We start from the raw sequence: 18,233 nt of genomic DNA, 5'->3' as shown, positions 1-18,233 counted from the left end.
TCAGCCTTTTCTAAACTGAATTTCTATTAAGATAATCTCCTTGATAAAGATTTACCCTCCAATGCTATTTTTAAACAATAAAAAACTGCAAATAACCGCTCTCTCCCAATTTATGTGACACTGCTTTATCAACAAGTCGAGAAGTGGGAATGACAAAATCCCTGAGAGGGCTTAGCAGAATCACGTAACATCATATGATACTCTGAACCAAATGAAGGACAATGCCCAATAATTAATCAAATATCAACATGCAGATACTTATGGCAAGATTCTTCTATTACATCTGAAGATTTTTTCCACTCACCTGATTTCTATGGTAAAGCACTTAGCTTCCTGATTTCCTTTCTTCAGGACAACTGCGGACGGATGGGCCAGCAGTTGGCTATAATGACAAAGCAAAAATGTTAATGGCTCAAAAGATTTGGTAAGCAACTTTAAGGGGTCTTCAAGGACACTATCGTCTAGCTTTTGATAGAGCCATTAACGGGACAAAACACTCAAACCATAGAGCACATGTTACACCAAAGGTAAATTATGACATCACATATGCTACATTTGTTGATACAGAGTGCTGTCTATATTCAGCTCTAGGATGGAGGGATTTGACGAGCGAGAAAAGGCACTTCCACCACTGTACCCTCAACATCATCACCAATAATTACACTGTCTCCCTCAGAAGCAGCTTTCCTCTTAATATAGCCAAGTCCAAGGGATTGAGATGCTCGTTTACCAGTTGTGAAACTTGTCACCTTGCCAACCTGCCGAAGTTCATAGCACCATCATTCTGGCAATTCTTTCCAAATGGTCATTACTAGGATCATAAAGAAAAAATAATGGTGATCTGATTTCAGTAATGCACTTGACTAGATCTGTATGTCATGTATTGGCCGCAATTCATCACAATTATAGTAATCTTGGACGATTCCTCACAAGGCATTAATTTTGTTTGATGCATTTCATTTACAAGACAGAACAATGTCTAGGGCTAATGTGCCAAGGTACAATTTGTTACACTATAGCTATCACAATAGGGACTGAAACAATCAATTGGAAAATCAGAAAATCTCAAACCTTTTTCCCATTGACTGAGATAGTGCTACCAGGTTCCACAGGCGATGAGACACGTATTCCCCATAGTCTCTGCTTGATGCCATCGTAAGTTACAAGTCTAGAAATGGTTTCTTGACCCTTATAGCACCCTGGAATTTATTTTATCATATTTGATAAACCATAAACAGAAGGAAACATAACTATAGAAATAGGAGCTCCTGAACCTTTATTCAGAGAAACAGCATTCCACAGATTAGCCTCCAGAACATTAAACTCGTCTGTGAGCTCTTTACCAGGAGCTGGTCTTCCTGCATGAATTAAGACACAAATCTTTCTGCATCAATATTGGAAATCAAATCAGACAGGATGTTGATTGCTCGAAACTTGAGGACACAAACCTAAAGCATAACAGGTGGTCAGAACACACTGGAATCATGATCTCAACAGAAGATTTTACCTGGAATATTAACAATGAAAAGAGAAAAACCAAATCGTCTTTAATTACCTTGAAGAATCCTTAAAGTTTCCCATGCATTAGAACCCATTGGGATAGCACCATGACCTATAACAGCTTTCCAGACCGATTCAGCAGCAGCTGGAGACATCAGTAGTGAATAACCTTCTTCAGAGATGATATTTCCCACTCCCACAGTTATTGGCATTCCATTTACCTTCACATGTTAATTAATTTCATAAGAAAAAGTAAAATGTTAATCCTCCTATTTCTTGGAAAACTCAGGCACGACGATATGCTCAAGATACTGCAATTAATCTAACATATAGGACATGAGAGCAACTACACCAGCAGAAGCTAAACAGTAGAAAAGGTAACAAGTAAGCATTTCAGTGGTAAGAAAGGACATTAACTGCGGATATTGCAGACAAATGGCAGAGAAACTGTAAAATATTCTTTATTGAGAAGTTGAATTTGACAATACAAGAACAGACACAAATGCAGCACAAGGTTGACTAAAGAGGTTGCAATTGGAAATAACAACTAATTATGAATAGATAGATATTAATGTTTCTGAATAATGCAAGTGAGAATTTGGTGAATTGATGCATGAACTAAAAATGACAGAGGGCCCAACGAAATCTGAACATTTCAATGTGTTCAAACCATTGAAATGTCTCCTTTGAAAAAGAGAAAAGAACATTGGAAATCATTGTTCAAGTTTGGATTATTTGACACAATCTAATCACCATTTTATATTAAATCTTTTTATTATCAAACTACTTGTTTGGTTATGTTACAAAAGAATCAATAGTCAGAGCTATTACCAATCTTAAGTAATTCTTTTAATTGAATGCTCACTCCGATCCCTTTTTTGTGACTTATATTTAAATGGAATTTAAGAGAACAATGCTTCAATGACATATTATACTTTTGAAGGATTTATTATACCCAAAAGTTTAGTCATATAAGTTGGTGTACTGGTGGGAAGATGTGAAAAGGGCATGAAGAAGTCGCATTAAATACAAAACAATAGGAAGTAATATCATGATATGTTAATCCGATTTTTTATAATTGTTGGCCTTTGCAATTTGAGGAAAGAAGTTATATCTTGCACAGACTAAGATAGTAAGTAGATCAAACAATATGGGTTAGAAGGAGTATCAAATAATCTAAACCAAACAGGTGTTCATATTATTTTTTGATATATATAAGTATAACTTTAAATTGGGTGATTCAGTAAGAGATGAAGTTTGGTGAAAACTGAAACCTAAATAAAGAGAGAAAGTTAACATTGTCCAGAAGATGAATCAGAGAGGGAAGTATCCAATTACATTGTAATGCTTATGCGATCCATATGGTTGTCCAACTATGTCAGCAAGACTCAGAGCCTCCATTATCTGTGTGTAAGCCATTACATACAAAAGTTAGTTGTAGCTTTTAAGAGAAGTAAAAAGATAACAAATATTATCACCTTGTTTGATGATTCACTAGACACAGTTCTTACTTTGTTACTTGTAGGCCCTACTAGTACGAACAAGGACGTTTGCTCGGTAATATCTTGAATTTCAACTTTGTCTGCAAAGAATATGTACCTATGAATAGAAGTATGACATATTGTTAAATCAGCAGGTAAGTAATGTAAAACAACTGATTAGACCCCAAAAAACTATTCAAGCATAGGTAAGCAAGAGCGGCAGCAATCCAGAGCAAAAGCATGGCAGTTCCAGACATACTTCTTAAGCATATGAGTTATTATTTCCCTGGTCACTGGAGAGACCACCAATGTGATTGCCGTTTTCTGTGAAATATAATATCCACTTCAATAATAGTCTTATCATATGAAAGCTTAGGCACAAGAAACCAATTCTCAGTAAGGGTACTGTGAAGGATTACCATAACCCAGGCATGGGCAATATCGATGGTTCTAGCAGTTGGTGTCACAAAAACAGTGTCACATCCCTACAATTCCCAGGCATGAAATATAAAAGCAGAACATTAGTGGAGTTTGCTATTTTCATCAACCTAGAGTTGTGGAAACCGAGTCAATACCTGCCCCTCATGAAGAATTTCAAAGTTAGCAGTACTTTGGTTGTGAAGAAACTGAACCCTGTCTTCTCCACTAACTGTGTGAAATGAAAAGACAGAGATTGCTGAAATAACAACTATGAATAAGTAGCCGCCAAAACAATTCAAAGAAGCAGAAAAACTTATATCCAGTTAGTCCATAATACGTCACTAGCACTAGAGCAAGTGGTAAAAAGTAATTTTCACATCCATTATCCACATGACTCGCACTAGGAAATAAGCATACAACCACATTCCACAGAGTTGTTTAAGTAGGAAGAAATAACTATTTTATTAGAAGAATAATATGGATAATGGACTTACTTTAAGATACATTAAAAACTAACCTAACCTCTATTCCTCCACGTCAATAGATTATTCACAGATTAAACTTAGAGTTGTCTTAAAAAATAAAAACAGAATCATTTTCAGAATGAAAATGTGTGGATGGATTTACCTCTTATCCTGCCATAGTGTGAAAGATCCACAACCTAGATCAAATTGAATGATACCATCAGATCACACTTTGCAAGACTAAGCTGAACAGTATACAAGTTCCCTTACAAGGCCAGGCTCAATTCCAGATATCGCAGTAAATTATACAACATGTGATAGGAAAGTTGGACCATTAACACATCTTTTAATCAACAGATGAAATTTATATGACAGGGAAATTTTTAACAGGAAAAAAATAACTAAAATTACCAAGAAAACCTGAATCAAGCTAGATACACACCGCGACACCATTCTCAACAGCATCTAATGCCTCCTCGTCATTATCGAATGTTCCTATTACCCCATCTTCTGATACCTTTGCCCCAGCAATTGTCATAGTATCCTGCAGGAAGAAAAAGTTAAACAAGCCAACTCTAAGGAGACCAAGAATGAAAGCATGTAGAAACATCAGGTCAGTGACTCTCATCCTTCACTTGTTCATCAGGAAACATTTAGCAGACGTAACAACATGTCCTTCGTATATCCTCATTGTTCAGAAAAAAAGTCTTTTAAAGTCTAACTGCCTACTGAAGTGAGACATTCCAAGCAGGGGTGGATGGAGTGGAGGGGCATCCATAACCAACAAGCTTGTCTACCCCACCCCATTACATGGAGTATTTTTTTTTATTCTTCTTTCAGAAAGGAAAAAAAAAAATTCAAGCTTTAGGATTGATAATCCAACTAGTTCAATTAATTTTACCCAAGATGGTACATTGAACAGGAAAATTATAAGAAATCAGTCTTCTTCACACATGCTATAGCCAACTGACTTTCAAGATTAAGAATTATAAGAATTTGGAATTTATCAAATCCCAAAATCAAGAATCAAGAATTACCAACTAAGAATTTGGAATTTATCAAAGCCCACAATCAAGAATTACAAGTTGGATTACATGAGAATTTGGTATTTATCAAAGCCCAGAATGACGTTAACTTTCAAGAATCAAGAATTAGAAACTCAGAATACTAAGAAACAAGTTTAAGAATTTGGTACTTACGAGGAGGTCGTGGTCGATGGGAGGAGGAGAAAGATCGAATGGCAGCGCAGCAGAAGAAAAAGAAGAAGAAAGGCGTCGATTAATCTTCGCCGGCGACGCATCGTAGGGCCGGTAAGCTAGTGGAGTAACAACGGATGAAGAAGAAGATGAAGAAAAAAGAAGAGAAGGAAATAACAAGTTTGCAGAGTAGAGAGACGCCATCTCTCTTGGAATTTCACACCACCCACTTTCTTTTTATAGGTCCCTCCCATATTAGATAAATACTTATACTATCTCATAAAATAAAAAGTGTTCGTCTAATTAATAATACTCTTTTGTATTATATAGTTGATCATTATATTGAATATAGTTATTTTATATTAGTTGATCACTTTATTAAATCAAAAAAATATTAATTATTATTTTCTATATTACTCTTATAAATAATTCTTTTTTAAAATGTTCACATTTGTTTGTATACCCAAAAAAATTTTTTAAGGGGTAAATTAGAAAAATCATCTTCTTATTTATGATTCTTTAAGCATCATGCAAAATGAAATATGACAAAATGTTACTTTAAAAAGAAACACATTAAAATTTCAATAATAATATATTTTTTATTTTTGATACCACATTTACATACTCGATAAAATTTCACAAATAAAGTTTCATTATATAACATAATTTTGAACAATAATGCAGAGGTCGAAACGATAGAATTTCCACTACAAAGACAAAGAAAACTAGTAAATTAATTTCGTTAAACAATTAAGAAAATGAACAACATTATTTCGAGCTTTCTTTTCCTAAGCCATTCTCCTTTTTCTTGGTTAATTTTAAATTTTTTACTAGCTTACCTTCTCTTGTATTTTGGTTATTGTATGATAAAAAATTGCTTTCAACTTGATTTTAGTAGGTTATCGGTAACTTCGAACTTTTAATTTGAACTTGTTCAACAAGATCTAATGTATCAACAAATCCAGATTATTTTTTATCAAATATTTATATAATTTTATGACATTATATTTATACTATTAATTTTTTTGTCAAAAATGCAATTCCTTTCATGATGTTCATAGAAATTTTGAACTTTTATTTTTTATGATTAATTTAATTAAAATATACTAATTTAAAAAATATAAATTAATTATTTTTTATAATATTAATTAAGAACATATGTTTATCAATTACTAATATACATTTTAAAAGGCAACATATATCTTAAATATTAAATTTAATGTTATTTATAAAGGTCCTTATTTGTCTAATATAAAATTTTAATATCAAACAATTAATTTTTATTTTCTTAATTTTCAATATAACATTATGATAACACTTGTGCAACCAAACAACACACTTGTAAATACACTATGGCAAACATGTCATCTTAGTAAACCGATTATGTAATTATTAGATTGATAATTACTACCCTAATAATCACATCAATTCTAATTACTTAGACTTTCCCAATAGACTCTAAGAAACAAGTTGTATTAATTCAAGAATTAAAAAATAAATAAAAAATGAATGACAATATGACACAAAAAATTGAAAGGCTCCGATTTTTGTGTTTTACTTTTATTTCCTTGACAATTTTTTTTGCTTTTTAAAACTAAAGGTAGAAAAAGAAAAAAAAATAGTGTGTTTTACTGAAAAAATAAATAAAGGTTGGTGTAATTAAAATCTATTAATCCATGAGTATATACTCACAAAGGTTGGTGTATTTAAAATCTATGAATCAATGAGTATAGAATCTTTTGTAGAATAAAACTTGCATATTTTCTGTAGATCTACTTTCTCAGTGGATTGAACTAGGAAATTATTTGTATACGGGGTTTAATATACAAGACATGTTATATATTTATTAGCTTTCACACATAAATATAAAATTTGAGAATTCAACTAGAAAAATTCGACTCAATTATATATACAATTCATTATTATCCCCTTAATATGACTCATCTCTAATTTTTTTCATACCTATTATATTTAATATAATATTCTTAAAAAAACATAAAGCATTTAAGTAATATTATTATTGTAAAGATTAATTTGAATTAATAAGATGTTAGTAATGTATTTGTGATACAATATCTTAGATGTTGTTGTAAAAAACTTTATATATTAATATAAAACTTTAAGTAGAATAATCCAAAGTTCTAAAATATATCTATTAAGAAAATTATATATATACTTCTTTTTTCAATTTTAATATTTTCTAAGCGAGGATAAAATCATAAAATTCAACCTTTTCTATTTGTGATTCTCTAGATATGTGTAAGTAGTGTTAAAAAAAAAAAATCAAATAAAGTATATTTTAGCTAACAACTTAATTTTTATGCGAGATAACTCCAATTTATGTTATAGCATACAGAGGTTTAAATGTAAGTAGTGTTAAAAAATAGTTAATTAGATGAAGTGTATTTTAGCTAACAACTTAATTTTATATGAGATGACTATAATTTATGTTATAGCATATAGAGAGGTTTACTTTAAAAAAGAAATACATCATAATTTCAATATCAGTAAAAAAATATTTGTTATATAATGTGTAATAATAAACTCGATAAAATCTCATACGTAAAATTTGATTATATCATATAATTATGAACAATAACTCGAAGGCCAAAACTATAGATTTCCGCTACAAGATGCAAATACGTAGAAAACTAGTAAATTAATTTTGAAAAATAATTCAGTAAATGGACAACATTAACTTTCGAGTTTTTCTTTTCATAAGCCATTCTCTTTTCTTTTATGGTTTTTAAATATTTTCCTAGGTTCCCTTCTCCTGATTTTTTGACTATTGTAAAAAAAAGTGTTTAGATTGACTTAAAAGTTGGTCAAACTTGCTTTTAAGTAAGTTTTTTTTACTTTGTGTTTGACAAATATTAAAAATAACTTAAAATAAATCAAAATTGATTTAAAATAAGTTAGAAAGTGTTTGCCAAGCAAAAATGACTTAAAATAAGTCAAAAACCAAAAGTAAATCCCCCCTAATTTTTATTTTTTAACTTAAAAATCATTTCAATTTGACTTTATTTTTTACTTAAATGCTACTCCATCTATCCCTAATTACTTGTTCATTTTTTCTTTTATAATTGTCCCTAATTACTTGTCCATTTTGACAAATCAAGAAAAGACAATTTTTTTTTTATCTAATATACCCTCAATTAATCACTTTGAAAAAGGTAAAATTTCTTGAAAATCTTAATTTTTTAATTCATCCATTTCATAATTAATAGTGGTAAAATAATAAACTCACTATATCAATTATTATTTTCTTAATTGGTGTGTCAATTCAAAAGTATACAAATAATTAGGTACAGGGGAAGTACTTTTTTAAATGGATCCATATGGGTTGCTTTCAACTGATTTCTTGTCAGAGGCTGATTCAGACTTTCACTAAGAGATCCCAAAAGATAAAAATATAAAATTTGAGAATATATATATAGTTTAAGAAGTACCTTATATATTACTCTATATAATTTTTTAGTGAATGAGTTCGGATAAACCCTCAATACCCTCTAGATTCGCCTTTGCTTGTCAGTAGATCAAACCCATCAACAAACTTGGGCCTAATTAGCACATTCGGTCCAAAAGATTTAAAAACTTGACCTATAACTTGAACACATCCACTATAACAAAATTTTGTACTAAACAATAGCAAGTCATAAATTATACAGCAACCCCACCTTAAACATCAAAGAATTGTGGATATACACACTGAAGTTTTTCACCTATGTATAATAAACCTCACACAACATAACTTCCACCAGCCTTTTCTTTTCCTAGTTTCTTTCTTTGACACTTGGTAACAAATAAATAAAACAATCCAAAAATGGCTAACAAACCCCACCCCTTCTCCTCCATCACATCACCCTGAAAGTAGAAAGAAAAGACAACTCTTCTGTAGAATATGTCAAAATGGAAGATATTGCATCTCCATGGAAAACTTTGACACCTGACCAAAAAATAAAACGAAGCAAACCTGCAAAATAACAAAAATTTGAGTAAATTACCTTTGATAGACGAAGAAAACAGAACTAAACATCCATTTATGATTTGTTCAAACTCTGGAACATTATTAGAGAAAAAAGAATGGAACTACGGATATCTCAGGCTTGTCTTTGCACATAGATAATTGATTAAAATAATGACATATGACTTGCCAATCGATGACATGTATGTTGCATCTTTAGTTGGAAGGAAGAATGATAACAATGGTCTAGCTAAGATTATACCTGGACGCGATCAGCCTAATTAGCTGCTCTTCCACCATGGATGCATGTCCGATGAATAAGATAATATTAAATATTACAAGAACACAATATATAAAACTTGCTCTTCTCAAAGGCTCTTTACATGTCAGCTCTGAGGTGCAATAGTTGCGAGAGCATTAGCATGTGCAGGTGAAAGATTACTCAGAAGAGGCTGCATTTGATGACCATAAATCGAAATTAGGTGAGAAAATGCTCTTCCAACATGAGCCTTGACTTCAGGGGTTTCAACAGGTGACATGGCAACCTGGGCAAAAACATTTACCAACTCCGGAACCAAAGATAAGATCTGTATATTCACAAAACAAACAAGTAAAGACGCGTTAAATATTACATTCCACAGAAGATGAAGACATAAAGGAAACAAGAATGATAACTAACGCGACAGATAAGATACAACAGCATACCAATGTAATCCCACAAGTGGGGTCTGGGGAGGGTGTTGTGTATGCAGCCTTACCCCTACCTTGTGAAGGTAGAGAGACTGTTTCCGATAGACTTTGTGACAGATAAGATGAGACATGAAAATACCTGAGAGTTAGATGACAAAACAAGATTGCATATGCAACTGTAGACAGCCATGGACTCTTCATGATCTTCTTTTAGAGGAAGAACTTTCAAGAAAACAGGTAGCACCTAAAGAAAGTACAACATATAACGACCATGGCAAATAGAGGGAAACCTTCAAAGTCAAAAACAATAGAAACGTCAAATTCTCCACCTGATTCAGTGGGATTGTCTCTGGATGAACCATTATCATCCTTGCCACCGCACCAGCAGCATTGTCTCTCACTGCATTATCTGGCTCAGCTTCGCCAAATAATGGGTAAAGGCCACGTAAGGCATCTCCATAATATCTAGAATAAAGTGAATAAATCAGATTTAGATGTGCCAACAAAGAAGGTAAATGGTAAATAATCAGTGGCTACAACCCCACAAACTCAGAACACATATTAGGTACAGAAGTAGATGGTAAACAAGGTATGCAACCGAAAGCATACTTCAAAGCAGCATCACCACCATTTTTGCACAACTCGCCAACACAAAATGCTGCATTCCTTCGGTTTGTAGCATCCGCTGAAGCTAATTCTTTAAGTACCAGGGACATCACAGTCTGAAGCAGGATTAATATTCCCCAATTCAGTTGCAGAACTATCAAAAAATGTGTGTGTATTGGAGAGGAGAAGAAAAGAACCAATTAACTAGCTTTCAAAATTTTACATCAATATAGCCACCAATAGGAGCACCCATGTGTTGAGCAACTTCTGCAAGGGTTGCAACGACCATGGTCCGATCTTGAGATGGGCGCGATGCTTTCTGCAGTTGCAGAGGTTATGGCATGAAACACTGCAACTAAAGCTAATCTCTACGGCAAAGAACAGAAATGAACTTGACAAAAGAATTGTACGGACGGGGAGGGGGGTCCCAAACTTACTGCAAATTTCATCAAAGGTTCAAACAGCTTTGAAAAGATTGGAGCAAAATGAGAACCCATGGCCTTTGCGAATGCAGGGAGGAGATCAGAAACAGCATCCATTAGCACTTCGTCATGTTCAGTGTCGTCATCATCAACTTCACTATCTGATTCTACGAGCTGACACGCAGATTGCTCTCGTAACAGAACTACAGTTGCCTCAACAAGCTGAGTGATATCTATAAAGATGGGAAAAACAAGTTAATCCTAAATTTAATTTTATTGACTGGAGGACCTGAAGGAATCAAAGTGTGCACACTTACAGGGCTCAACAGCCATGTAACCAAAATCCTTCACGATGTCAGCAACAGCCATACAAGCTTGCGCAACAACTTCTTTGTCATCATCTTCAATCATTGTCTTTATATAAATTTTCATCACAGTATCTGCAAAGCAAAACATTTAAACACCGAAATGATATATTTGTAACAGATTACATGACTGACACAAAGAAGATAAATCATACCAAGAACTTCTTTTGTCTTTGTCATTCCCTCCTGCGAAAGAGGGAAAAAAAGAAATGAAGCAGTCATTAACATCAGAGATATTATCATACATCACACTCATTTCATTGAAAGCTTAAATGAGCATGCTAATTAAATTGGAAAATGTGTGAACTTCAGCCTAAGGCAGCACAATTGCTTCAATGGCACAACTTATACTAAATGAGTTTTAAATGCTCGTTTCTATCCCAGACTTGCGGTGCATTACTACAAGCTTTAACAGTATCACTGCATATTTAAAAGCACAAAAAGTAGTCATTTAATACCTCAACTTCTACATTTATTTTGAGGGTGGGGAGCAGTTCTTGAAGTAAAGGTCTTGCAAGACAGTGCTGTCAAGGAAATGGGACACTCTAACAATACAAACTAACCACATATAGATTCCTAGGATCTTTGTTAAGCCTTGTGGGTTTTCTCTATTAAATTTATTGTAATCTAGATAACCCCCTCAGTTTTAACGCAGAAATAGCAAGGAGAAAGCTAAGCAAACTCAAACTAACTCAAAGAAGAGCCCGTCGGAAAAAAACACAGAAAAATGTGTTGCGTATCAGGCTTATGGCACGTAACCTATAGCACTACTTAAGAATAACATATGATTCACACAAATCTTCAGCAGATTGACACAACAAATATGAAAATTCATAAATTATCACAGCAGATGCATCACTAGAACTTTACAGCTGTAAAACATCCATTGGAAAAGGCCGATCGACAAAAAGCATCAACTGCATGCAAAATTATAAATGATAAACTAAATACAACAATGATGGACGGAGATAGATCATTACTCACATTATGACCTTGCAATGCTGCTTGTGTAGCTATCAAAATATCTGCAATCAAAGAGATCCAGAAAAGAGCACTTATGGACTAGCTTTAGCTTGCAATAGTAAATTTGAAAATAAAATAGCATCATCTTATAAATTACCACAGTATTTAAAAGTTAAAACAAGTATCAGATATTTATATCATAAACCCTGTATACTTAATCACATAGAGATATTCAAAATAAAGTTTGTAATAACAAATGAAATAGCTATAGACAGACTGACATGCTATACCACATACAAACATATATACCCCAGGTCAAGCATTCATACAGAAAAATGCTAACATTAAGATAAAAAATCAACAGAGAAAGCAGCCCCTTGCTACTCACATTTGAGAGAAATAATGGCTTGCATTCGAACGTCCTCATGGAAATAGCTAGAATGCCTCACTAAAATCTTAAATGACTCTTCCAAGTAACTTGAAATACATTAAGGAATCCAGAACACCATTAGCATCAATGTCATACAAGATAAGCTTTATGTATGTATTGAGAAAAGGATACGGTGCATAAGAACCCTTTGTATGTAAAGCAAATAAGCCAAGGGCTTGAGTTGCAGCTGCTTTTTCATCTAATACACCAGTTCTTATACTGATATTACGAACCCTAGGTTCATCATGTGCTTCATCATCTGATGACACACCGCCAAATCCATGAACATTTTCATCTTCATCGGAATCATCAATATCAACAGCAGAACCATCATCTAGGTTGCAGGAGTTGAATGCCAGAGGAACGACATGTGGAAGGTACTGTTTCCAAAAAAAAAAAAAGGAGGTTATAGAAGTAAAAACAGCATGTAATGTATAAAAATCCAATCATCAGTGATACCTGAGCAAATCCTTCATCTAAAATTTCCGCTATATTGCTAAAGAAACCATGAGTGTATTCCCGAAGCTCGCTAAACTCCAAACCAAAACCCTGATAGCATTAAAACCTATCAAGAATTGTTTGTAAATTTGAAAGCAATCCTAAATGTGAGAGCTTATAAAGTTTCTCACTGAAATTGCAGCTTCAATGAATGGCGGCAAAACTGGTTCCATTCTTGTCTTGCCAACAGACATTGCAACTATCCCAACCAATTCAGTAGCCCTAGCTCGTGAAAGGAGGTCTTCATCATTTGTAAGCACCATGAAAACTTTCATCAACTCTAGAACTCTTTCAGCATAGGGCACAAATGCTTGTTCAGCAGCAGATGCAACTGAACCAATAGCAGACTGCAATAAAAGGAGAAAATACGTTGTCACAAGGTGACACAACTTCAGACTAAGCCTGTTTGGATGGGCTTTTAAGCTGGTCAAACTGGCTTAAAAGCCAGTTTTTGACTTATTAGAGTGTTTGGCAATTATCAAAGTGACTTATTTTAAGTCAAAAATGACTTATTTTAAGCCAAAAGCTAAAAGCTAGGGGAGGGGAGCTTTTTTTTTTTTTAGCTTAAAAGCCCTTTTATGTTGACCAAGTATATTACCTTTTTGCCCTTAATTCTTTTATACAATTTCCAAATTGTCCATATTGAATTATTATTATTATTATTATTATTATTACTATTACTATTACTATTACTATTATTATTATTATTATTTTATTATTATTATTATTATTATTTTATTATTTTATTATTATTACTATTACTATTATTATTATTATTATTATTTATTTATTTATTTATTATTATTATTATTATTTCTGAAATATGAATTTATATTCCTCTTATAAGGTGGTAAAGAAATATGTGAATGATAGAAAAATATTATTACTTATGGATGTAAAACATAAATTAATTTTGTTTTAATTTTTTTTTAAGTATAAAAACCTTAAATTAATCAACTTTTTATCATTAACAGCTTAAAGGGTATTTCAGACATTTTGATAAAAAAAAGTGTTTACCAGCACTTATTTGCCAAACACATCAACAATTTTTTTTTCAACTGCAGCACTTTTATCCAAACACATAACTACTTATTTTAAAAATAAGTTCCAGCACTTTAAAAAGTTACTTTTTAAAAGTTACTTTTTTTAAGTCAATCCAAACGGGCTCTAAAACTATTTTTAAGCATCTGAAAAGAAACTTACCATGCAAGTTTCCTGCAAATTACGAGGGCTACTTTGGAGAGCACCAAGTAATTTTCCCATCAAAGGATCCAGGAAAGGAAGAATTTCTTCTCCCATGTTCTCACAAAATGCGGCCAATGCATAGTAAGACTTCTCCTGCATAAGAACAGATACCATTTTTGAAGCAATAGGAACCAGTGGAAGGACTTAACTATTACTTAGCATGTTCGCACCTTAACTTCATCAGATACATCCTCTACAGCATTTAAAATGCATGGGAGGACACTTTCATAGTGAGAAACTATCTCGGGTTGCAGATACTCAGCAAATTGGCCCAAGGCAAATGAAGCAGCTCCTCTCACCATTTGTTCAGGATCTCTCAGAGACCCCAAGACAATGTGTAGAATAGGTTCCAGTTTGTTCTTCATAAGTTCCAAACAACCCTCAGATATGACACCTAAAGAAGTAACCGAAGCTTCCCGAAACTTCCCATTTGGACTTTGACTGCTTAAAGAAGCAAACTCAAGAACAGGTGGGAACACATGTTTAGACAAATTCAGAGCCATGGTATCAATTACTTCTGCAGCAGCTCGGTCTGGAGCAAGATCATCATCTTCATTCCTGTCTGTAGACTCAGCAAGCAATGGACACATAACTTGCAAAATTGGTGTTACTAGCTTGTACTTTTTAAGAGAATTCGCCTTGTACTTTGCTAGCCACGAGATTATTTGAATAGCCTGAAAAATGAACCAACAATTCAAAGTAAAACACTTGAGAACCAGTAACAGACGTCGAACAGGCAAAAACATTGTGCAAACATCACATCATCCGAGTACCAACAGTTTCACTAAGCTGTAACCATATCATGTTCCCACCTGATGCCGTGTGTTCGACTCCAAATTTGGACTTGAGCAAACTTCAAGAGAAAACTGAACTATAGCTTTAACTGAATCCCCAAGTAGAGGTGCCGGAGATTCTATTAGCTCATCAAATATTTCAAAAGCAAGCACAGCAACATCTTCATCGCCTGAAGCAAGACACTGCCTTGACACATTCAAAATGCTAGGGATAAACTCTCGAAATTTGATCTGCAGGTAGGAAACAGGAGCAGACACATTCTCAGGATAAAATGGCAGTTAAGATATTTAAAAACTTACAAACATTGTTAATTATTCTCAAGGCTCAAAGAGATTTCATGTGATCCTAACAATTTCACCCAATGTCCCGTCTCTACACCACATTTGCTCTAAACAATATTTACGCATTTTTTTAAAAAAAAAACGTTACAATAATTTGAAACATGGAGAAGCTGCATGAGCCATAAGATAGCATAATGAACAAACCATACTCACCACTTCTGCCTCATCATGAGTGAACTCTAGAAAAGATCCAACTGCCCTGTTAACATGATTTAATTCCACTTGCGGTTAGGAATTATAATATGTAGTTTCTGGATCAAGAAATTCAGCAATTCTAAAGATTTCCAAACAAACATTACTTAAGAGCGGCAACTCTGACACGATTACTTGTTTCGTCTTGAAGGCACTTGAGCAGCAATGATTGCAAATCAGCAAAATATGGTTGAAAAGAATTCCCAATAGTTTCAGTCAAGGAACTGAAAAGAATTAAAGCCACCTTGCATCATCAAAACAATGGAACAACCCATCAGTCCACTAAAATACATAATCCTACAGATAATTGCAGAAGGTGGGACAGAGGGTAAAATCATTATTATCCCAATCCAAAGGAAGGGGAAGATTGATGACAACAACATTTTCTTTACATGGATTAATGATTAACTGATGCTCACGCAAAAGAGGTTACATGAACAGTTAAAATGGCTGACGCAGACAATTAGTATTAATTAAGAAACCTTGATCATGGCAGATTGAATTCAAAACATACAAACTTATGCTGAATCGATTCTTTCAGCCTGTTTATAGATGTAGTGACAAAACTGACAATAGTTCTCTACCATTTCATAAAAAAAAATGACAGTGACAGTTTCATTTTGATGGCCTATACTCACTTCCCAATTGGGCACTCCACAGCCCCATGTCGTCAATCCCTTTTTTTCATTAGTTCTATCGAATGTTCCTCATTAGGGAAGGTAAAAGGAAACTGCCAAATACTTTGAATTTTCAGTATGAAGTGGCATACTCTGTCTGAGGGGAAAATTAAGTACTATTTTCGAGAGGGTAGGGATGCTTACACTTATACTTGGCATTTGCAAATGGTTAAATGAAATTGTAACATAAGGGTATCACTATACTTCTATAATAGCCTTGGAATGATAAAATCTAGCAATTGCAAGGAATTTAATTGGCATACAGCAATCAACATTTTTGCGTAGCATGTAAGAAACTAATCCTTTATGCCAACCCAGAAGCTACATTGTAGTAATTGAAAGAAAGGGACCATATCAAGTGTTCATCTAACTAAAACATGTGATGACAATCAAGCATAGGATACCTCTCTGTGATCTTCTTGTGCACTTTGACTGCACTGAAACAAATATGGCAACAAATCTGACCACTCTCCAGCTGGAACCGCATATTTTGCAACGATACTAATCACATTTGCACTAGCTCGCCTCACCGGAGGGCTGAAAAATGATCATCACATTAGATCAGTATAATTTGCAGGCAAAATATCATCTTTTCAAACTTCCATTGGAGGCCTAGTAACAGCTTCTAAGTAAGGCAATTCAATGCATCTCCGGAAAAAAAATAAATGTAAAGGTTGTGTGATCTAAATTTTTTTCTCACACATGTGTATCATTGAGTAAATTACCACGGAAAGTACAACTCCGTTATAATTGGCTTGCTTGAAAATCAGTGATTCTTCTATCCATTATTATAAGAATAATCAGTTAACAACATTGACTTCATCAGTCAAAATACTCTTTCACAACAAAAAGTCTCTTAGTCCTGCAAAATCTTATTCTATAGTCTGATCAGAAAGTCATTCTCAGACACGAAAAAACTCAATTACTCAAAAAGAATAGGAGAATTGTACGAACTCTCGGTTCATTCTAGTCCAGCAGACTTTATAAAGTAAGTAATTTTTTTGAAAAAAGATGCGGATACAAAAGCGCATTGAAACCTCCATAGAGCGCCTAGAAAATTAGTTGAGGCAAATATACTCACAATACTGATCATCAATAAATAGCAAAATGTATCGTGCAATTACTGCACTGAATACGGGAAAAAAACTAGTGCAGTTGAAACTAAAAAGTGAGAGAAATGAATCAAAGGACCTGTGTTCCATAGTGATGCTCTCAATTAACGACTGTTTCACAAGCTGACGGTGTTGAGGAGATAGCTTAGCCCAGTGACCAGTGATCTTCTTACGGAGAAGTACCGCCGCAAGCTGCCTAACATTAGGCGTTTTGGCAGTACGGAGATGATGAATCAGTGATGGAACCACCTGAGGATCCTTTGCAAGACGCTTTATTTGATCCTCAGCTTGTCTTCTAGCATCATTGTCAGGCATCAGAAATTGAATCAATAATAGCTCCAGTGACTGCGCCATGGCTCTCTCTTCGATCCCTTCGAGCTTTTCTATAAGGGTGAAAGCGGCTGCGGAGTGCGGAGGAGAGAAACCCTGCGGCGGGAGTTGAGGGTTTTGGTTTATATATATTTTGAAGAAAAAACTCAAGGGAATATTGTGACTTTCTATTATTGTGGGGCTGAGTGCTGACGGGGCTTTGCTTGTTTACATTGCCGGGAACTTCGTCGGCATGCGTCAACTTGATTTGGCACCAAATTAAATGTTTTTTTTTTTTCAAAATTGGATTTTTAATGATTTTTTAAAGAAATATTTACCTTTAGTTGGCAAGTAAAGATTTGTTAGAAATAATTATATGACTATTTTAATTTAAAATTTCATACTACGTACAAATAAACATTAAGGCATCAATTTTAATCTCTAGCATTTAATGGGGTATCTGAACATGTATATGTATCCATCATTTAATTTCAGATATATAATTTTTAACAACACCATGATATTAATGATACGACATACTCTACAGTCATGATTTGCTCTTA

At 33.7% G+C, this 18,233-nt stretch overlaps 2 protein-coding genes across 2 annotated transcripts; both read right to left on the bottom strand.

Annotated features, from left to right (window-relative positions):
• Window positions 1-569: 569 nt before the first annotated feature.
• LOC125853551 (putative transferase At1g60990, chloroplastic) lies at window positions 570-9,325 on the bottom strand. The gene is made up of 14 exons (XM_049533266.1): window positions 9,288-9,325; window positions 8,898-9,007; window positions 5,065-5,294; window positions 4,308-4,409; window positions 4,029-4,062; window positions 3,557-3,630; window positions 3,401-3,466; window positions 3,241-3,305; window positions 3,012-3,099; window positions 2,839-2,904; window positions 1,556-1,721; window positions 1,275-1,358; window positions 1,072-1,199; window positions 570-758 (listed from the first exon to the last, which is right to left on the bottom strand). Exons 1-14 carry the CDS (start codon window positions 9,323-9,325, stop codon window positions 588-590), a joined length of 1,422 nt encoding a protein of 473 aa, XP_049389223.1. The 3' UTR covers window positions 570-587.
• On the bottom strand, window positions 8,663-17,808 carry LOC125877189 (uncharacterized). The gene is made up of 21 exons (XM_049558529.1): window positions 17,441-17,808; window positions 16,654-16,786; window positions 15,680-15,816; window positions 15,534-15,579; window positions 15,057-15,269; window positions 14,415-14,918; window positions 14,203-14,337; window positions 13,131-13,346; window positions 12,961-13,050; window positions 12,634-12,881; window positions 12,460-12,548; window positions 12,093-12,133; window positions 11,264-11,294; window positions 11,061-11,183; window positions 10,759-10,976; window positions 10,545-10,640; window positions 10,325-10,437; window positions 10,045-10,180; window positions 9,855-9,959; window positions 9,288-9,612; window positions 8,663-9,034 (listed from the first exon to the last, which is right to left on the bottom strand). The coding sequence occupies exons 1-20, from the start codon at window positions 17,713-17,715 to the stop codon at window positions 9,412-9,414; spliced, it is 3,150 nt and encodes a 1,049-aa protein (XP_049414486.1). The 5' UTR covers window positions 17,716-17,808; the 3' UTR covers window positions 8,663-9,034; window positions 9,288-9,411.
• Between the last annotated feature and the right edge of the window lie 425 nt (window positions 17,809-18,233).

Source organism: Solanum stenotomum, chromosome 1 (genome assembly GCF_019186545.1).
Source record: "Solanum stenotomum isolate F172 chromosome 1, ASM1918654v1, whole genome shotgun sequence".
Classification (NCBI taxonomy): Eukaryota; Viridiplantae; Streptophyta; class Magnoliopsida; order Solanales; family Solanaceae; genus Solanum; species Solanum stenotomum.
The sequence above is the reverse complement of the archived record's forward strand: the minus strand, read 5'-3'. Positions and strand labels throughout refer to the sequence as shown.